This window comes from Mastigoproctus giganteus, chromosome 1 (genome assembly GCF_048544385.1).
Source record: "Mastigoproctus giganteus isolate SK-2022 chromosome 1, ASM4854438v1, whole genome shotgun sequence".
NCBI lineage: Eukaryota > Metazoa > Arthropoda > Arachnida > Uropygi > Thelyphonidae > Mastigoproctus > Mastigoproctus giganteus.
The window spans coordinates 278,433,586-278,456,915 of NC_143575.1; the positions used below are offsets into that span (position 1 = coordinate 278,433,586).

Genomic DNA, 23,330 nt, shown 5'->3' on the forward strand with positions numbered 1-23,330 from the left:
TTAGGCCAAAATGGATGTCAGATGAACTAATGAGGCATATGGCAGAGAAGAAAAATGCATGGGATACATACAAATTAACACATGACACAGAAGCCTATGATAGATACAAGTTGATATGCAACCAAGTAACAAAGGAGGTTAGGCAGGCGAAGGCAGATTAAGAGAAATCCTTGGCAAGGGATGCAAAGAAAAACAGCAAAGAGTTCTTTACTTATGTAAACTCTAGAAGGAAGGGGATGAATCAGATTGGTTCACTTGATATTGATGGGTCAACTGTTGATCACCCTGCTCAGGTAGCTAACAAACTAAATGAATATTTTGCATCAACATTCACACATGAGGAGTTATTCAGCGAGGGGAATGCCAGAGGTGTATTCAACTCTAGCAGTAAGCTACAGAATCTTGAAATAACTGGGAGTAAAGTGGAGGAGAAACTGTTGAAGATAAACACAAGAAAGGCACCCAGGGTGGATGGGATCTATCCAGTTATATTAAAGGAGGCAGCAAAGGAAGTAAGCAAACCCTTAGCCATAATTATGAGAGCTTCCTTGGACTCAGGGGAGGTACCCATGGACTGGAAATGTGCAAATGTGACCCCAATTCACAAAGGAGGATCAAAGGCTGACACAAGTAATTATAGACCTGTGAGCTTAACTTCTGCTCCAGGAAAATTAATGGAGGCACTGGTTAAAGAAGCACTGCAGGATCATTTAGACAAGACTTCAGTTATAGCTCGGACACAGCATGGTTTTGTTAAGGGGAAGTCTTGCCTGACCAATTTGATTGGATACTATGATGCAGTCACAAAAGAACTGGATGCAGGGAAGAGCTTTGATATTATATACTTGGATCTTAGAAAGGCTTTTGATACTGTTGCACATGGAAGACTGCTACACAAATTGGAGCAGTGTGACATTGGAGGCAAATTGCTGCTATGGATAAAGGGGTGGTTGAGGGGGAGAAGACAGAGTGGTAATCAATGGACACTGCTCATCGTGGACTAATGTTATTAGTGGAGTCCCTCAGGGCTCAGTGTTGGGTCCATTATTGTTTTCTGTATTTATAAATGATATTGATGATGTCCAAGCTTAATGTCCAAGTTTGCAGACGATACAAAGGTTGGCAGGGTTGTCAAGGACACTACTGACACTATGCTGCTGCAACAGGATCTGGAAAGGTTGAGCAGATGGGCTGAGAGGTGGCAAATGAAGTTTAACATTGACAAATGTAAAGTACTACACATGGGAAACAGCAACCCCAGAGCAACGTATCAACTCTGTGGTACTACACTGACAGTGGTAGAGAATGAAAGGGACTTGGGGGTGGTTGTGCAGGCAGATATGAAGTTCTCTGAGCAGTGCAGACGGGCTGCAAGAGTAGCCCATGGAGTATTGTCAATGATATACAGGAATTTTTCCAGCAGGGATAAGGAGGTGATTATTCCCTTGTATAAGGCAATGGTCAGGCCACACCTAGAGTACTGTATACAGGTCTGGAGGCTTCATTTCAAGAAGGATGTAGAGCTGTTGGAACGAGTACAGAGAAGGGCAACAAGATTAGTGAATGGAACAAAGGGGTGCTCTTACAAAGAAAGGCTTAAGTTTTGCAAATTACAGTGTCTGGAGACTAGGCACCAGGAGGTGATCTGATAGAGGTCTGATTGTATAAAGCCTTGAATGGTTTGAGCATGCTCAATGCTGATGGGATTCTTCCTCTAGCTCAGAATAATCACCTAAGAGGGCATAAATTCAAATTGAGGAAAGACAGATGTAGGATAGACGTGCGGAAATTTGCCTTTAGCCAGCGGGTGGTTGGTTGGTGGAACAGACTGCCATCCCTTGTGGTGGAGATTGATAGCCTAAATAAGTTTAAGGCTCAGCTGGACAGGTATTTTGAATGAACAGAGGGGTGAAGTGGAAGTGGGTTTTTTTTTTTTTTTTTTTTTTTTTTGGCTGATGCTGCATAAGCTTGCTTTCTTGCATCAAATGCCACTACTAATGCTAAATTCAACTTTATGTAAGTTATTTTGAATAAACTTACGTAAAGTTGAATGAAAATTTGAAAAAAAATATGGAAAATTATTTTGTATCCCGTAGAAATAAATGGGGGGGGGGGTATTGTGAAAATATCATAATTGAACCCAGTAACACGTGTTTTTTTTTTTTTTTTCTGGTAATTCGTTCCGAGACCTCAGAAGTTGAAATTTTCATTATGTAACTAAGCTATTTAAATCTCTAAAAGGTAATTTTTACGATGGAAATTATATTAGTTTTATATAAATTTATGTCAAATAAGCACAACATAAAAATCACTTTTAACTAAAGGATGCAAAAACAAAACATGCGGCCAACATTTTTACAAATGCTACTATTGGCTGAGAGGAGTGCCTATGTGGTCTGGCCAGAGAATGCACTACACTTTCATCTTTATCATATGTTCTGTTATAAGAATCAATTTTGAATGCCTTTGTTGATATTTTTCTAAAGCACATTTCTGGAGGTCACGACCATAAAACAGTAAACACAATTTTCACTGTTGAAGCAGCGAGACCAAATTCCCGTGCAATAGACAAACTTTGTCTTGCTTCTTAATCATTTTCCCTCTTCCTCATTTATTCATTCAACTGCCATTTGCTAGGATAGTATTTGATTTTTGAGTTTAATATTAGATGATAAACTAAACTTTTTAAAGCAGATACAAAATGTAAGAATCTTGAGGATACTCTTTATCGAAAGAAAAGGTGTATCTTCAAGGTATTCTCTGCCACGAGAGGAGGAATTGATTGATATTCATTACTTTACTTCATCTGTACTGAACTATAATATGAATCTGACTGGAGTGTTATGCCCCAATATAAATCCCAACCAGAAAGTCAATATCACAGTAGCTAAATCCATCCCAACATAATTCTTTTACAATAGCACTTGGCACTTGCCGAACATCCCCATTCCATAGCTTATACAGGGTGATTCACTACCAGTGCGACAAACTTGCAGGAGGTTTAGGGGCACAAAGACGAATCGGAATCACAAAGCATTGCAGGGTCCGAAATGCCCTCGTCATGCGGTAGAGGACGTTGAATGCCGACCGGGCTAGCCCAGTCAGTAAAGTGCCTGCCAGGGAACCCAAAGGTCGCAGGTTCGAATCCCGCCTTGGGCTTGGATCAGAGAACTGCAAAAACTTTGGGAGGTGCATTATGGCCACAGAAGCCGATGTGCCAACAACTAACAAAGAAAAAAAGAAAAAGAAAAAAGGATGTTGAACGGGAGGTCGCGTGAACAGCGATCCCGCTGGAAGTCAGCATTTGTGAACCAGTTCCCGAGGCAGCAGGATGGACGAGTATTCAAACGTTGAACTGGCCGACATGCACCTCGCGTATGGAGCTGCGGACTGTAACGGGCGCACCGCTCTGCACTTGTACCAGGAACATTTCCCGAACAGGCGTGCTCCTGATCATACGATTTTCGCACGTGTGCACAGAAGGTTATGTGAGACTGGTTGTTTCACGAGAGGTACCATGAATTGAGAGCAAATGACGAGGATTCCAGACAATGAGGAGAATGTCCTACGTCTTGCAGAAGGCAATCTGAGTAAGAGTACTCGAGCGATAGGCCAACGATTGGGTATTTCCCAATCCACTGTATGGAGGATACTGTCAACAAACCAAATGAGTTCATACCATCTGCAACGCATCCAATCATTGGAGCCTGCGGATTATCCACTCCGGAGGACTCTTGCTACTTGGTTTCTTCAACAGAAGCAGTTTGCAAATGCTGACTTCCAGAGGGATCGCCTTTCACACGACCTTCTGTTCAACGTCCTCTACCGCATGATGAAGGCATTTCGGACCCCGCAATGCTATGTGATTCCGATTCATCTTTGTGCCTACACCTCCTGCAAGTTTGTCACACTGGTAGTGAATCACCCTGTATACAGATGTGTGATTAAACCTCTTTTATTAGATCTGGGAGAAATATACATACCCTTATCTATGAAACAAAGCTACAAAGTCATCCATCGTACCCTATATGACTATCTTTTCAACACTCCTTTGGTAAAAAAAAACAAACTAGGAATAAACCCAATGAGTTCAGTACAGATAATGATACGTGTTGATGTGATTGTGTAAATGCCCTTCAAAACAAATCCTGCTCATGCCCTGTTTTGAAACAAACCAGTTTGCATCCAGTACACATGGCATGGAAATCAAACAAAACAAAAAAAAAAAAAAAAAAGTGAAGATGATTGCATTTTGCTCGAGTCCATCGCATGGTGAAATACTATGAAATGAAACCCAAGCTGCCGAACACCCTTCAGCCCTGTATCATCATCTGTCTTGGTTCTATATACCAATGGCAAATCTGCATCTTTCCCTGACTTTTCCGCATCCTCCGTATTTGGTGGTCACAGGCTTGACCACCTGATTTAGACTGGGGTTCCCAGTCTAATCAAGAAGCGTGTGCTACTCACTACTGCTCCTGCCCACCTGGAATGGCAAATCCATTAATACAGCAAGACCAAACTCATAAATTCCTTCAAGTAAAGCAAACAGCAACTCTGGTAATTCAGTTTGCAGTTGAAGAGAAGAGAATTGTCTTTGCAAGAGCTCATACCTGACAGACCCATTTTTATTATTTTCACCTGACAGGTGAATATTTTCCTTGGTTGTCCTTTCAGCTAAGCTACTCAATTCAAAATTTCTACACTCTTCTTAGCTCAATACAACTCATTTTAACTTCACCAGAAACAAATCTGATTGATTTATTTAATTATCTCAAACAGATTCAGTTATGACCATATTTAACATAATTGCAATTACTGGCACAGTTTGGCCTTATTTGCCCTTGTGCCATCAAACTCCAAACCAACCAACCAACCACTCACTGAGTAAAGATTGGTTGTTGAATAAGGACATCAGACTATGCTTTTTAGCATTGTATAGAAATTATTAAAAGTGTAACTTTCTTATACTACTTCAAAAAAGTTATACAGGGTCCAGTCACATTATTATGACCACCTACCTAGTATCCAGAATATGCACCTTTCGCAGCATGCACCACGGCCAGCTGCCATGGGAGGGAGTCAATAAGTCCACAGAAGGTTGCTACAAGTATCCATGCAGACTGCAGTGCACTCCAGAGTTCCTGGTTGAGGATCCATCTGTCTGATGTGTAGATCGAGGTGGTCCCATAGATTTTCAATTGGGTTAAGATCCAGTGAAATTCGGTGGCCAAGGGAGTAGCTTGAAGTCTTCGTCGTGCTCCTCAAACAACTCATGGACAATTCTGGCAACATGGCATGGTGCATTGTCTTGCTGATAGATACTATTGCTCCCAGGGAACATGGTCAACATGTATGGGTGTACGTGAACGGCGAGGATTGAGGGGTAACCATTTGCGTTCAGAGTGTGCTCCAGAGGTATCAGCGGACCCAAGCCATGCCATGAAAACATTCCCCAGGCCACAATGGTGCTGCCAACAGTCATGTGCAGGTGTCTGTTCTCGGAGGTTTCACACATAATAAGGCACTGTCCATCCACTCGGTGGAGCAGAAATCTTTACTCATCGGAGAAGGCCACCTGTTGCCACTCGGTCGGGGTTCAGTGTCGTTATTGACAGTAGCCAGCATGGGTGATGTCACCAAGCATCTTCTCCAGAGCCAAATGTAGAACAGGGTTCGCTGCACTGTCATGTTAAAGACCTTTCCTGGTGACCCCATGGTTCATTTGGATGGCCAGTTGAGCAACAGTAGCGTGCCGATTGGTCCTGTCCAACCATTTCACCCAATGTTCACTTCTGAGATCAATTGCGCATGGAGCTCCACAGCTGGCATGTCGGATCGTAAAAACTCCCATTCGTCAAGTCTTGATACACTTTCACCACTGCAGCATGTGAGCATTTCACAAAGTCTGCTGTTCCAGAAATGCTGGCACCCCTGACCCGAGAGCCGATGATCATGCCTTTTTCCAGGTCTGATAGGTTGCGTGGTTTGCCCATGACAGAGGCTGTTACTATGCCGAACTTCAAGCCTATTATGCTTGTGGTGTGTGAGCTAGACATGTGCACTTTATGATTTGCTAGGCTTGTGTGATGTCTGCATTGGGGGTGGTCATAATATTGTGACTGGACTCTGTATGTCTCAAGCAGAATTTTGTAATCATCTGTAAAAACACTGAAAATCAGGAAACCACTACCATTCATTTGTTTTGTTTATTGATATCATAAAGGAAACAATACTCTTGACCTGATAATTAGTAGTGACACTTCATGTAGTAAGCATATTCAGGTAAATGAACCATCAGTTAGATCTGATCTTAGTGTATTGATGACAGATTTATTTTAAGATTATTTTTATCAGTAGTAGTAGTAGTAATACCACTAGTGGCAAATGATTCAAGGAGATAAGCTTATACAGCATCAGCCAGGAAAAAAAAAACAAAAAAAAAAAAAACAGCACCCATCTCATCTGGCCATCCCCTCTAACGATTTTAGCATTGGCATTGGTACAGACATATGATGCAAGACAGCAAGCTTATGCAGCATCAGCGGAAACCCCCCTCCATTCGTTCCAAATGCCTGTCCAGCTCAGCCTTAAATTTATTTAGGCTATAAACTTCCACAACAAAAGATGGAAGTCTGTTCCACCAATCAACCACCCCATGGTTAAAGGCAAACTTCCACACATCCATTCTACAACTGTCTTTCCTCAATTTGAATCTATGCTCCCTCAGATTCTTAATCTAAGCAAGAGGAAGAATTCCATCAGCATTCAGCTTGCTCAACTCCTTCAAGGCCTTATACACTTCAATCAGATCACCTCACAGGGTCTCAAAGGCTGAGAAAATCTCCAGATGCTGCAGTTTGCAGTACTTAAGCCTTTCTTGGTAAGAGCACCCCTACTTTGTACTCGTTCTAGCAACTCTGCATCCTTCCTAAAATGAGGCCTCCAGACCTGTACACAGAACTCTAGGTCTGGACCGACCATTGCCTTGTACAACAGGATAATCACTTCCCTGTCTGAAAGTGATAAAGCCCAAGAAACCTGTAGGTAAAAAGAAATCCAAAGAAGAAAAAATCAATCAAGAAACACTTGTAATGATGAACTGAAGACGACAAATGAAGAGCAAGAAAAACACTGACAGGGAGAAAATTGAGTATACTGAGTTATGCAAAGCCATTAGAAAGAGACTCAGAGAGGACATAAGAAAATTTAACACAAGCAAAGTAGAACAAGCATTAAGGGAAAACAAAGGATTTAAATCCGCAGTCATGAGCAGTAATACAGAAAGACAAATGATACTGAAACTGAAGAATAGCAATGGTGTTCTTATGAAAAGCAGAGAAGGCATAATTCAAATAGCAGAAGACTACTATAAAGAGTTATACAAGGAGTGAGGGAATGATGCCAGCAGTGGGGAAGATGGATCGCAAATTAGTAACACATTCAACATACCTGATTCCTTCTTGATGAGGTAGAACATGCGTTAAAGAAAATAAAGAATCAGAAAGCTCCGGGGGAAGATGAAGTTACTGTAGAGTTGTTAAAATGGGGAGGAAGAGACATAACACAAAAACTGGCAAGACTCTTCACAAAATGCATTAGAAAAGGTGTGATGCCTAAGCAGTGGAATAATGCAATCATAGTTTTTCTGCATAAGAAATGAAATAAATCAGAAATTGGAAATTATAGACGAATTAGCTTATCCCATATCTACAAGTTGTTCACAAGGATCATTCCCTTTACCCATGATGGTAGGTACCTCTTTGAGTAAATCCCACTTAAGCACACTGTGATCACTGCCACCTAGTGGTTCCTTTATCTGCAGATTCTTAATGCATGAAGAATCACTACTGATAATCAGATCAAGAGTATTACTGCCTCTTGTTGCCTCCTGAACATGCTGATGTAGAAAACAATCATCCAATAAATCCAGAAAAGCCTTGCTAGTGTGTGAGTGACCAAACCACAAATTCCAGTCAATCTCTGGGAAATTAAAATTCCCCATTTATATAAAACACTTATTTACTGGCCCACTATTTCTCTGCACAATTGCTCATTATACTCATCAGATTCATTAGGCCTATAACACAGACCTACTCATTTTTCCTTTCGCAGTGCTTATGTCACACCAAACAGATTCAACTTTGCATTGTCCACCAACATAAATTGGATGCACTTCCTTATATTTTGTGTGTGTTAACTAACTGCATAACCCCTCCTCCCTTCCTGTTCTGTCTATCCTTTCTGTACACATTGTACTCCCCTAATTCCCAATTCTGCACTGCTTATGTCTGTGTGACACCATATTTCTGATATCTCAACAATATCTGCCTTTGATGTCTTGACTAGCACTTCAAGCTCATGAAATTTATTAACTATACTCCTTGCATTGGTATTCATGCACCTGTTTCTACTCTTAGTTATCCTAACACAGCCCATGTATTTACTTGTTCCACTATGACTCCCAGCAGTCCTGGAAATCCCCATTGCCTTGCATTCCAGCTGCTGCTCAATATCATTTCAATAGAAGCAGTAACTGTTGGCTACTGTTAATCTATTAGTCCATGTATCTCCCACCCCAAATAGCAGTTTTCCGACCCACCTACCTCTGCTTTGATAGCATCAGCAAATATTCTTGCTCTCTTTCTATTTAAGTATATCCCATCCCTGTAGAAGCAGTCTCTCCTGTTAACAAGCACAGACCAGGCTGAGAAAAATTCTGTCCCCTGAGCCTTGCACAATCTCTCCAGGGCCGAATTAATTGACAAGGCTCATCATATACTCCCTCCTATCGTATCTGGGCAGAATTGCAGACACTTTCAAATTTAGCCCTTCACAGCTTTTTTTCAACACTGACCTCTCCTTGTGAAGTACTTCTGCCAGTCTCCTACTCTTAATATCATTAGTGCCAACCTGTACATCATCACCCTTTGTGCCCTTAAAAGATGATATCTGTTCTATAACATCATCAACCTTCCCTGGCAGCTTACCCTGTTCTTTCACCTATCCTTTTTGTACAATACATTTCCCGTTTCCCTGACAATAGTCACCGACAACTAGACAAAGTCTAGTAGCTTCTACGATTACTTCCCTGAATGCTTCCTATTGAGAATATGGAGTTGGTGACATCATCAGCTGCTCCCAGTGAAAAGAATTTAAAGTCCTCCTCAGACCATTGTAGTAACCCATACAAAAATTAAAATCCCTTCCTTCTGCTGTGATCACTGCCACCTAGTTGTTCCTTATTCTGATAATGAGATCAAGGGTATTGCTTTCTATTGTTGACTCTAATAAACTGATGTAGAAAACAACCTAGGTGCCTCCATGGCCAGGTCAGCAGGAGCAGCAGCAGCAGTGCATAGCACATGCTTCTTGATTAGACCGGGATTCGAGCCTGTGACGACCAAATACGGAGGATGCGGAAAGCTCAGGAAATGAGCACCGCATTATCCCCTGAGCAATATGGCCTTAGTTGCTAATGCTCCTAAAACCAAATAACTGTCTTAAGAAAACAGCCAGCTTATATCCAGAAAAGTTCTGTTTTTCTATTCTATTGTGTGTATGGCTATCCCACAAAGTTTCAGCCTTTATCTGTAAAGCTAAAATTCTCCATTAACATTCTGATTTACTAGCCCACTTTGTTTGTCTGTATAGTTCTTCATTACGGTAATTTGGCCCCTAACGTACTCCTGCAATTTTTGTTTCTCGAGAGATCATTTTTGCATATATTTGCCTATCAAAATTTGTACTCGCCACTTGGTGAGTACAAATTCTGTATTCAGGCATATGTTGCTGAATTCCATGTTTTGTTATCCCTATAATTTCCACCTTTATGTCACCTCAAATTTAACAAATTTATTTACTATATTTCTTGCATTAGTGTATAAGCAGTGAGTGTATATATGTCCCAATTTTTGCCCTTAGTACTGCTAACACAGCCCATGTATTGGATTTTTCCATGATGTCCCCAGTAGGCCTTGTAATCTTCCCATGTCCCAGTAGAAGTATTGCCAAAAATCAGTTTCATCTATACTTGTGGCTGCAATTAAGCTGTTAATCAGGGTCCACCCTGCAAGAAAACTAGCTGTTTTTTAGCAGGATCCACCTAATCCTGGCTTGGAAATGTCAGCAATTATTTTTGCTCCCCTCTTATATTTAAGTGCATACCTGTAAAAACAATCTGCCCTTAAACTCTTCTCATAAATGTATTCAGATCTTGCACATCTGAATGCATTTTTGCAGATTCAGATCATTCTATATTTGCCTTTCATGTTAATAAAGCCTAAAACAGACTATCTACCAAATGAGCTTTCTCTACAAGGCTAAATTGATTCACCAAATTCTCATCATGTACTTCTTCCTATCATATCTGGACAGAATTCAAGACACTTTGAAATTTAATTGAAATTTTATCTCTAATTCTCTCCAGGACTGAAATTGACAGGGCTCTCATCATACTCCCTCTGTCTTGTTTATTGCAATATTTTAGACACTTTCAGATCTTATCCTTACTCACAGCATTATCATAATGTTGCCTTATAGCTGTTAAACAAATCCTCAGATCTCTGACCCTTGATATAATTAGCACTAACATGGACAACAATAATATATATTACATTTTGTGCCACAAAAAGATAACTGTTCTACAGTGTCATTAACTTTAGCCCCTGACTCTCCATACTCTGGTCCTATTCATATAATGCTAATGTTATCCTCTTTTGCACAATATATTCCTCATTCTCCTGACAAGTTTCCTGTGTGTGTGCTGTTTCTGTTTTGATATATTATTTAATAAAATTTATATGGTTAATATAGTTTCTAATATTTTTTGAGGAGGAGAGTTCATTTCCTTCTTGTTCATAGAAAGTTTATGTAGTGAATTAAATATGAAAATTAATTATATATGATGTTTTAGGCTCAACAAAATCAGCAATATTCTTCAGTTAATAGTCAAAATCAACAAGATCAACAAAGTGGGAGTACAACAAAACGATTAAAGGTTACAACTGCAGCTCATCATGGTGTGGTAAGTTAACATTTTTACAAAAATATTATAGCAAATAAATGCTGAATGAGGAAATTGGGAGCTCCAAAGATAAAATGATAGCAATGTTTCACTCTGTGTGTACCCTTTAAAATTGTTACTGACAAAATATAGAATATGAAAAGATGACAAACAGATCAGTAGCACCACAGCCAAAAAAATCTTGTGGTTTCCTCCTGCTTTTTGAAATTCAAAAGTTGACAGATACTGTCATATATTCCATGGTCTGGAAAACCCTTTCGAGTTGTAGTTGTCAAAACAGCCACTTCAGCTTGATAGCACTTAAAGCACTGTCTTATTGAATCACATACAGAAAACCCCCGCTATTTGTGGGGGTTACGTTCCTGAGAATTGCCCCGAATACTGAGTTATGGCTCCATAGTAATAAAGGGGTTCCGTTCCAAAGTATGAAATATATAAGAAAAACTAGTCTAAAATTTTGTATATGTATGTATTATATGTACCTTCATAATATGACTATGTACATAGACAGTACATAGTGAAATGCAAGCATATGGCATCGAAATGAAAATAAGAAACAATTTAATATTAAATGTAATATTTATTAGAAATTTCAAACAAATCTTTCAAACCAGCGCCTTTGCTAGCTAAAAAACTTATCCCGCCAGTGCTATCACCAGTTTCACTAAAGTGTTGATAAAGGAGTTTTGCCTTTTCACGAATGATGAGTGAACTTAACAGAATTTTATTTTGAGTTCGGTCTTCTATCCACAGATTTAAAGCTTTTTCCATTTTTTCTAATTTAACTCTCTAACAGAAACTCTCTAACATCATGAGTTACAGATCAAATTTTTGAAGCAATTAGCGTGTTTTCACGGACACTGCAGCAGATTTTTTCTTCTGATTTCTTGATTGATCGTACCGTTGACTCATTGATTTTATAATGTTTTGCCACTGAGGAGACACTTTCACCATTAGAAATTTTATCTAATAACTCAATTTTATTCGCTAATGACATCACCTTCTTTGATCTTTTCACATTTCCCTTGTTATTCGTAGCCATATTTTTGTACGGATTAGAAAGAACGTGTCCACAATAAAGTCACTTTCTTCCATTAACACACTAGAAAAAGTCTGTTTTAACCCTGCAAAACGGTAGATTTATCACTTTAGTAAGCATATCAATTTATAAATTGATAAATTTATTCAATTTATAAGCATATAAATTAAAAGCAAACGACGAAACCTTCCATGACAAGCGCATAACACATACTGAACAAGAATTAGCGAGAAACATCAACGCTCGCGAATTTGTCACCCCTCTTCCCCCACCCACTGAGTGCTGTTGTGACCGGGAAAGATAATTTTAGCCACGCCCATGTTTTTTATGGCGGAAAATGTCACAGCGTTTTAAAATTCACATTTTTTTAGGTTTCATTTTATATTAAATCAGCGACCGCGAATAGGGGTGTTTACTGTATATGTTGAAAAGTCTGCACGCTGTTGTAAACTTTTTTTTTTGCTGTAAATATTTTTATACAGTAATCAAGTTCATGACTAAGTGTAGATTTTATTTGTTCTTCCATAATGTTGCATTTAAAATGTTCATTTTTTATTTTGTGTGTGTGTACAATATATACTTATATATATATATATATAAACTATTAATTTGTTTCAATAAAAAGAAATGAAAGTATGCCAGTTGCCCTGCAAACCAGTAATGCGAAACTTTGCTCTACTGGCATACTTTCATTTCTTTTTATTGATACATAAATTTACAGTTAAATACATGCAACATGTTGTGGTTTTTGCATATTTGCTGCCACTGATGTCTGCTCTACTATCCTTAATTTTTATTTTCACTTAATTTTGCACTTATTTCTGTGGTCTAATTTTAGATTTATTTGGATTTAATTAGAATTAGAAAAAAAAAAAAAAATATATATATATATATGAATAATGTTTAAAATAGTTGAAACTGAATCTTTCATAATAAAAAGAAAAAACTAAAGTAAACATCAGAGGCAGCAAAAAGCATATTCCTCTACATGTTCTTGTAAAAATTAGAATGATAATCAAATAAAAATAAAGCCATCAGCATGGCAAAACAGAAGAGCAAAAATAGTCAAAATTAAACATAATAATCAAATCAACGGAGAGGGAAGAGAAGGGTAACAAGAGTAAAAATATTGTGGCAGAAACTCTCTAAGATAATTTAGAAAATCTAAATGCAAAGATAATCAAATAATCAATTAAATTTTGAATGCCAATTAAATTGAAATTTAACGGCACCCCCCCCCCCCCTCACCAGCACCATGTTGAAATCTATGTGAAATATCACCAACAGAGATGTAAACCAACTACAATAAAATAAACCAAAAATAGACTGATACATCCCATCTCAAAAAGAGGACCACGAGGCCAATAATGGTCAGGAAATTGCTGCATTTCGATTGCCGCAAAGGTGAGTCGACCATCCGATCCCCAAATCGATCCACCAATGCAGAGGACCTGAATAGCCGGTGGTTGAGATGCAGTGAAAATTAAAAATAGGACAGATACAGGGACTCCAATGCAAAGCCACACCACTGACAAAAAGAAATCTTAGCCAGATTATATAGACAAATAATATATATATATAAAAATAAATTAGAATGAGGATTTAAAAAAATAAAAATTATTATTATTATTATTTTTTTAATCCTCATTCTAAATTATTATAATTTTATTTTTTTAATCCTCATTCTAATTTATTTTTATATTTCAAGCATCGTGTAGAGGAATATGCTTTTTTGCTGCCTCTGATGTTTGCTTTACCTTTTTATTTTTTATTATGAAAGATTCAGTTTTCAACTATTTCAACTATTCAAATATATATATAGTCAGTCCTCGTATAGCATGATAGTTGTGTTCCTAGAAACCCTCGTGCAATATAAACAACAGGCCCTATGGGAAAAATAGGGTTAGGTGCCGACCACCCAAGATTGAACACACATTTGTAACCAAAACATTACCAAACACAATAAATTATCATAATAAAATACGTATTTTATTACGACTATTATGTAATAAAATATTGCTTTTTCTTCTGTCGTAAGCAAACTTGTTTTTTATTTGATTTTCTATCCAAACTTTTTTGTTTGATTTTCTATCGTGTTGCGTTCGGTTGGGGTGATTCTGCGTTCGACTGCCATTTCTTGTATACACAAAGGTGAATCGTTCATAAGCGAATTCGGTTCGTGTTATATACAACATCGTTCCCCTATTTATAAATTGTGTATGATCAAATTCATGGCCATAAACACGTGTTATACGAGGTGTGTGTGTGTGTGTGTGTGTGTGTGTGTGTGTGTGTGTGTGTGTGTGTGTGTGTGTGTGTGTGTGTGTGTGTGTGTGTGTGTGTGTGTGTGTGTGTTGTAAAGATTAATGAGAGGAGGAGTATGAAATTGATTATGGACCAAGGTAACTGATAGCCAGAAAGGACCTCACCACCATAATAGTATAAGTAAGTAATTAAAAGTAGTAGAGATAAGAGAAGTAAGTAAAGAAAACTTGTAGAGAAGACAACTAAAAAGTGTGAAAAAAAGAAGGAAGAGTAGGGAAAAAAATTAATGCATATATAAAGAAAATATTATACTAGATATATATTTATATCTGTCACTTTTGTTTTCCGTTCTCTATATATATCATATGCCAAAAATAAACACGACTTTTAATGAGAAGTGTCAATTGATAGATGAAAGTAAGGAAGATGTAATAGATGCACTTGAACATGCAAATCAGCAGTAAAGGATACAAAAGAGTGTGGGGGGGGAGTAATTAATGGGTTTAATAAAAGTGCAAATCTGGAAGTGCATTTACACAAAATGCCAAAAACTAAAAAGGTAACGATAGCAGAAATACGGAAAATTGTAGGTGTGAAAAAAAAAGGAAAGATTATGAATATCCTTATAATGAATTAAGAGAATTATAGGCTAAATTGAAAAGCTAATTAGAGAGGAGGGGACTGTAAAGAAAAATAATTAATATAAAGTGATTAAATAAAAATTAGACAGCATCAGAAATAGGTGGGAAATTTGAAATTTGCTTATGCTCTAAGTCGAAAATAACGGGGTAGCAAAAATCTGGTTAGCTAAAGTAAATATTGGTACATGATCAGGTATTTATCGGGGAACTACACCTGATCATGTATCAAACACTGTTTCTATTCTTGTCCATAATAGTGGAAGAGAAGCAAATTAAAGAATAAAACTAAGAAGGATAAAGCAGCATTATGCTCACAAAATATGGACAAGGTAGTCCCAACACAGTGTAAGTTATATAAAAATTAAGGTGAAATTAATATAAAGCTGAAATAAAATTAAAATATAAATGTTTTCAGAGTAGGAGCAAAAAATTGGTTAAAATCCGTAATTATATTACAGGTTTTAATGAAGATTTTAAATTCAATGAGAATATGTATACATCTAATTTAAGGCGGATATGTAAATAAAATTTAAGATTTAAAATTTAGTGCAAGCAAATGGTATAAAAGGCAAGGGAGTGAATTGAGGATAGGGAAGGAATAAAAGTGTAAATAAAATAAAAAGTGGATGAAGATAGCAAGAGATTAAAGACAGCAGGAACGTTCGAGGTTGAAACAAACATTTCTGCTGTCTTTAATCTCTTGCTATCTTCATCTACTTTTTATTTTTATTTACACTTTTATTCCTTCCCTATCTTAAATTCTCACTCCCTTGCCTTACCATTTGCATGCACTAAATTTTAAATCTTAAATTTGTATACATATTCGGCTTAAATTTTATATACATATTCTCATTGAATTTATTCTAAATTGTGTCATTCACTTATAACCATTTATTTTTACATCTAGTTTGCACTATAAACACTTTATTTTTCTATTTTAATTTTATTACCATTATACTTCTTAATTCGCCTTAATTTATTTTGGTATAAAGCATGCACTGCATTGCGACTACCTTGTCCATATTTTACGAGAGTTATACTACTTTACCCCTCCTTTGACCTCAGTTTTATTCTTAAATTTGCTTATCCTCCACAGGTATGGACAAGCATAGAAACACAGTCCTTGGTACGTAATTGGGTGGTAGTCCCCTGATGAAGTACCTGTTCACGTATCAGTTTTTACTTTTAGCTAACATCAGATTTGAATTTTATATTTGTTCCAACTTTTTTTTTTTTTTTTTTGTGTGGACTTATAACCAAAATTACCCACCCATATCTGATGCTGGCTGTCGCTCCTTATTTTAATTTAATCACTTTTTGCTTCACAATTACCCTCTCTTTAATTGGATTTTCAATTTCCCTATAATTTTGCTTAAAACAAATAGGATTTTCACATTCTTTTTCTTGCCTACAATACTTCCTTTTTCTGATGTCCTTCTCCTATTTAGTTATGGCATTTTGTGCAATTTACGCTTCCATCTTCACATTTTTTAACAGACCTATTAATACACCTTTCATATATATACACAGTCAATTCCAGTTATTTGGGACACATCAGGACTAGTGTATTTTGGCCTGATCAAGCGGCTGCCCCATTATCCGAAGTTTCACATAAATAGTTAAAAATACAATGGATCCCCACTTTACAATTGGTTCCCTGTACAATCAAATTATGTTATGATGGGCTAACCATAGTAAAGTACCGTTCGCTATACGTTCGTAAGTGCCGGTCATTGTGATCACGTTTGTGAATTGAATTTTAATTCTATTAAACAGCGATTCTAATTAGTGAAAATAGGAGGAATATTATCCACAGGCTATAAAAGTAAAGGTATATTAAGCACAAATTTACCCTTCATTACCTTACCAATTAAAAAATTAAATGATACGTGAAAATTGGAAGAATATACATGATAATCGGAATAATTAATACATACTGTAATATGTACATACTAACTAGTTGACATTTCTGTTAACTGACATTTGTGGGGGTGGGGGTTAAAATTTAAAACAGTAAAAAGATAAGCAATCAATAACAAAGAACACGGCATACACAAATTGCAAGGAACACGATATGTGCAAGTGAGAATGGAGTAACAAGTTACGAAGCTTTAAAAATAGGAATGAAGAGATGATTCTGAAAATTAATTTTTTTATATGATTGAAGATTCCGTGGAAGTGCAAACACATTTCACCATAATAACCCACAGAATTTCAGCTGTTGGTATTATCGCAAATTCAATAAGATTGAGTTTACTATCTCTTTGATGGATTGCACTAATAGAAAAGCTCAATAAACAGGTGACTGCTAATTGTTTTGTGGTTGTGACCTCCAGAAATCCAACCAAACCACGTGGTATGATCGGAGACAATCATAGGATAATCTCCAGTGCTGCCGTCTCCTGCCCCAATTAAGTGAAGTAAACCCTGGCTATTTTCTCGATCGGGTTCTGTTTTTTAAGATTTACCTCAAATAAACGGCTACCTCGATTAAGCGGTGGCCCTAATAACTGGAATCCACTGTATTATATGTGTATGCTATATCATTGCATTTGTAAAATTATAAGTTAATTATAACAGAAAATAATGTTATCTAACTAATGCCAATCTATATGATTAAAACTATCAAGGTACCTATTTATCACAATTAAAACACTAGAATTTCCCTACCATGCACTACGGTACAAGATACAATATTTGTCAAATCACCAACACAAAGGTATATTATGTCCTAAGTTACAAAATCTCTAGCTAAATGTAAAAATAAGCTAACAAACATAACTAAGACTATCAAACTATTTATTGAAGACAATATGTTTAGTCAAAAAGACAGAAAAATTTTCTGAAAAACTTAATCATTCCAGGAGTTCAAAATTCTTCGTATGCAAAAATAAAAGTTCACTGTTTTTGACGAATTATGTTTTCAAAGAGAGATTATTATGGGAACTTTTTTTCAGAAAATTATTATGGCAGTATAGAATAAGCTATTAGCAACTCAACATACATAGTGCCAAAATCATAAAATTGAGAAAATTTCCATTGCTCCTATGGAATGGAAATTTTGTGCAAAAAATGGCATTCCATTCATAAGTTTTTTTTTTTTTTTTTTTTTTCCCCTCTCTGTCTCTTTTAATCCTTAATGCTATAACATCTTTCTCCAATGTGTCTGAAATCAACAAAATTTCAGTGAAAGTTGTGTTATTGGCCACAGCAAAAATTAAAAATTAGTTCCTAATAGGACAAAAATTTTCAGCCCACTTTGTGTCATGCAAGTAAAATAGTGAGCATTACTCATAAGAGATTGTGTTTTGAAAAATGTTACATATTCTTTGTTTCGTGTTTACTTGACAGCTGCATTACTAAAGAACTTTGCATCCTCATTATACTGTATGCAAAAGAAAAAAGTATATAGTCCTATTAACATTTTTAATTTGTTTGTTATTATTATTATATCAGCTTTCTTGAAGGTGTATTTGAACTGATGCCAGAATTTAAAGGAAAAATGCTTGTTGATAGCCACTTTATAAACTTCCAAAATTTTGTATCAAATCTAAGTTCAAATTGGAATGAATGAATGTGATTTTTTTAAAACAGAGTTACTACAGTTGTGTATAAGATATTTAGTGTTGAAAACTCAGTAATATTAATATTTCTTAGCAAATATTTTTCACAATTGCTGGTGCTATTGAGTTTTTAAAATTGGAGTCTTTTTATCTCTCATGCCCAGACATGTAAAAGCATCTAAAATATCACAACTGATGGTGATATAATACATTTAAAATGTCAAAAATTACTGAAATATTCTAATTCATAAATACTATCATTGTACAATTTGTTTCAGTTCAGTGAAAACAGATGCAGTGATAATTATAAAAAATATGCTATTTTGAAATACGATCTTGTACAACGGATTTTTCATTATTATTAATATTAAATGAACATACAAATTGAATTTAAAATTCCTTTTGTTCTTTAAGCTGTCGTCTGGGATGTCTGAATCTTCAACACCTTCAGTGAGGCAGCAGTCATCTGCTCCATTTTATTTAAATCAACAACAGTTGCAGCTTCTTAGTTGTCTTCAACAAAATCAAGTAAGAAAAATTTAGTATTTAATTTAGGGGAATAAATTATGAAATATAACCATTGCAGTAGAGAAATAATGGAAAATTATATGAAAATGGAAGAGCATAGTAAATTGTGAAACACAAAATTTTGGTAGGCACAAAACTGCCAAAATTATTATATAACTCAAAAGAAATCTTTTTTTTTTTTTTTGGCTGATGCTATATAAGCTTGCTTTCTTGCATCATATGCCTCTACTAATGCTAAAAAGAGACTAGCTATATTGCCAGAACAGTGAAATAACACAACTCAACACTAAATCAAAATGCATAAAAATGTATGGTAATCTGCAGAGTGTATGTTTTCAAAATTTATTTCTTTTATGTCTTTATAATAATTGTGCTAATTTTGTGCCAATCAGAATTTTTTGTAATGATTTACTGTGCTATTCTGTTTTTTTTTTTTTACCTTTTTTGTTATTTTATTTATTATTTATTTTTTGTCTTACAGTATGATAGTTTGTTCCAGTAATCAACCACTTGTTGGCTTAGACACACTTAACATGGTTTTTCTTCCCACTTATTTTGCTCTCTCTCTCTCAGGCTTTTAAAAATTTCCTTTTGTGAGTGGCATGTATGACCTTACTTCTACTGTTCTATAGTATTATTCAAAAAATGGCTGAAATAAATTACAAAAATAATAAAAAGAAAATAAACAAAGTGGGTAATTATCCAGTTGACCTTTAAATTTCTCCAAGCTGTCAGCCTCAACTACCCACAAAGGTAATTGGCTCATTCCACTAATTAACAACTCTCTAGAAAAAAGAACTTCCTACAATTCACTCTGAACCACTTTCCCTGTAATTTTAATTTATGGCCTCTGGTTTTGGAATCATTTATAACAGTGAAAATTTCATCTTTAATTTTACTATCCTGCTCTCAGAGCTTATAGACCTTAGTCAGGTTCTCTAAGGTGTCTAGCCTAAGCTCACATCCTGCATATTAGAAGTGTTTCCTCATATGGATGCCCTTTTAAGCTGGATTTCCACAGTGCAGGACTTGCCAAGTCACAAGCTGTTGGAAGGCAGAAGCTTGGTAGCTTGCTCAACATTTACCAGAGAATCTTGAGCAAGATCCTCTGGTAAATGTAGCACAAATCAAAGGAGACAAGCACTCAGCTAGATTCGGCTTGTCTACACCCACTGATGTTTACCAACAGGCTTTTCTTCTGCCCTTCAGTTTTGTTTTTAACCATGAATGGGAAGAATTGACTTATTGCTAGGCACAGATTGATCCAACAAATTGGTGTTGGAATTTTTAGAACTATATGCAGGTGACCAGCTATATAGAACCCCAGACATCACCAAAACAGGAATAAAGTGTTTGATGCTTTAAAAAGAATAAAGAGAAATTTAGTGGAAATCAATGACTCAATAACAGAGCTCAAGAAAAAGAATGGACAAATGGGCCACATTTCAAAAACTGAATTCTAAAGTGAAGGCTAGTGTAAAGATGGAACGCAAGTCCAAAAGTGTATTCAAACCATACTGGTTTGCTTATGAAACCCATGGCCAAGTTTATTCATGCAATTTACATTACAAGGGAAAACTCGTTACATACCTCTGATTTGAATACTTTTTTTTTTTTTTACATACTTCTGAATTTTTAGTTCAAAGATATGTTTGAGAGTTTATTTATATTTATTAGGTTTAGATTTAACATTATTAACTTGTCAGTGAAAATCATTAATTTTAACTTAATTATAGTAAATATTCATTTTAATAATTTCAGATATAATAAAATAAAAACCATTTAACACATGGATTTCACTAATTATTTCAATCTTTTCAAAATTGTTATTGTGTTTAAAATAGTATTTTCAATATTTATCCTGCCAAGGTACTGTGCCATTTGTTATAAAGTATTCAGCAAATGATTCTCTGATAGCCTTAGCTTCAAGTCCTGGTTTCCTGGCCACTCTGTGGAGTGACAATAAAGAAGTGATGTTCCTTTGATCCTTTCACCATAATCCAGGAATGAGCTGACTATCCTTTTCTGAATAAAACATACTTGGGGGTGAATATGATGATTTTGAGTATTTACTTCTTCTTCTTCTTCTTCTTAGAAACTTATCTAGTAAAGCACAAGTCACTGCGATATTTGAAATCTTGTCAGCTTCTAGTAGCATTGGTTTCCTAAATACTCAAAAAAACTGATGATATTATTCCAGAAACATTTTCAACACCTCAGCGGGCACGGGAAAGGCAATAATTGAAAGCTCTTTCAGTAGTTCCTTGTCTATTAACTCTGGGGATATGGCTTCATCATATTTCTATTCATGGCAAATGCATCATCTCCCAAAAAAAATATAAGACAGAGAGACTTGTTTTAGAGGTAATGGGTCATCTGGTTGAAGATTTAATTGCTTCTCATCCAGTTTTCTGAAAAAGGATCAATTCCAAAAACACCTCCGTCACTTAATCTGCCCAAGCATCCAATCTACAAATGTAAAGCAATAATTAGCATCTGCTAAAGGCATCAGCACCGTACTGCCCTTGTAGTTGATGAACTTTGACCAACTGTTATAAGGACATTACATCACTATGTGTTTTTCATCTATACTACCTAGGCAGTGAGGAAATCTCCAATTTACAACAGTTCAGATAGGCTTGGCAAGCCAAGAGGAATGATAGGGCTCAAGACTGAGAAAGCCATAGGAACAGTCAAGCCACAACAAGTTGATCCAGACTTGCCAATTCATGCACTTTGGGAAGCTGGCCTTACAGTTCTCACCAAGTGTTGCCTGTCTGGATCCTTTCATGAAGCTTGATGCCTTTTTGTAGGTGTGATCTCTATGCACTTGGATATTATGTTCTTTCCTTGTTGCCTGTCTGCACTGCTCAGAGAACTTCACCTCCATTCATATCATAGCTCTCAAATCTCCATCTTTTTCTACTTTTTTTTTAAATTCAAACCCACAAAGTGTATAAGTTATTATGGAGTTCCTATTCATCAAGTGTTAGACCTTGAATTAAAACATAGCTGCCACTTTTCTGACCATCCTTGAAGCCTATTCAACTCATTCTGAAGGAACACTGCAAAGTGCTGCTCCTTAGTCACTCACTTAATCTTCACATTATTTACAAATTTTTACATCACACTTTGTCCCATTGTTGTTGTTGTTGTTGTCATTTATGAAAATCAGAAACAGCAGGCTGAGTACAGGTCATTGGAGATTCCACTTCTCATGGTGGACAAATCTAAAGAGTAACCATTCATTACAACCCCCTGTTTCATGCTCTGCAGCCACTCTGTAATCGATCTTAGAATTTTACTTGTGATTCCAGCATGTTCCTGTTTATAATACAATAACTTTTCATGAGGGACTGAATCAAGTGCTTTTCAATGTAAGGATGCCAGGCTTATTCAGTATCAGACAAATAACAGCATCATAGGGATGGCATTCAGAAACATAGTCAGACAAGAGCCTGCTGAGTGAAATGAAGATTTTAGTTTATTGCACCATGGCAGCACAGTATGAAAAAACTATAAAATACTGTTTAAATTTCTCAACACCTTGCATGAATATCATGGAAATGGTATTTAATCAACTTGATAAAATTTTGTAAAATTGCATTTTCATTATATTTCTTTGAGTTATTTCAGTTTATACTCTTGGATGGTCAAGTAGGATGAGATGAGTTCACAAGAAATGAGAGAGAGAGAGAGAGAGAGAGAGAGAGTGTCACTGTATTTAGTAGTGATATTAAATACAGTGATGCTCTTATATTACTGTATAGATACATATATACTTATAACAACAAAGTGTGGCTATTAAATAATGAGATGACGTGTGCAGCCTCTACAAAAAAGTGCCACCTATGAAACAAAGGCATAGCAGATTATTAGGAACACTGACCTAATGGCAAGCATTGCTTCCTTCAGCCCTTGAAGCAGCCTCAATGGGGTAAATGGACTCAAGTCAATGGGGTAAATGGACTCTGAGGTGCCAAGAGCATTCCACAGGAAGGCTCTCTAACACAGCCTTAACTGCATCCTGCAGTTTCCTAACTGTGCCCAATGTAGTGGAACGAATGCTGTGAAAGCAGTTTGTTCCACCTCACCTCAAGTGGATTAAATTTTAGTGAACAGAAATCAAATATGATAAAAGGCCTTTGGACTCTTTCAAGAAGTATTAGCATTTAGCATAACATGATACAAAAAAAGCAAGCTTATATAGAATAAGCCAAAAATGGGGAACCCCCCCCCCTTCTCATTTCACCCATCCACTTGCTCCA

At 36.3% G+C, this 23,330-nt stretch overlaps 1 protein-coding gene across 5 annotated transcripts in view; it reads left to right on the top strand.

Annotated features, from left to right (window-relative positions):
- Nucleotides 1–23,330, top strand: part of Utx (Utx histone demethylase) — a 758,689-nt gene that overhangs the window by 550,035 nt on the left and 185,324 nt on the right. For all 5 annotated transcript variants that reach the window (XM_090377749.1, XM_090377755.1, XM_090377761.1 and 2 more), the window contains 2 exons: nt 10,916–11,026; nt 18,949–19,062. In XM_090377749.1, the coding sequence (XP_090233875.1) occupies nt 10,916–11,026; nt 18,949–19,062 (225 nt within the window). The remainder of the gene's footprint in view (nt 1–10,915; nt 11,027–18,948; nt 19,063–23,330) is intronic.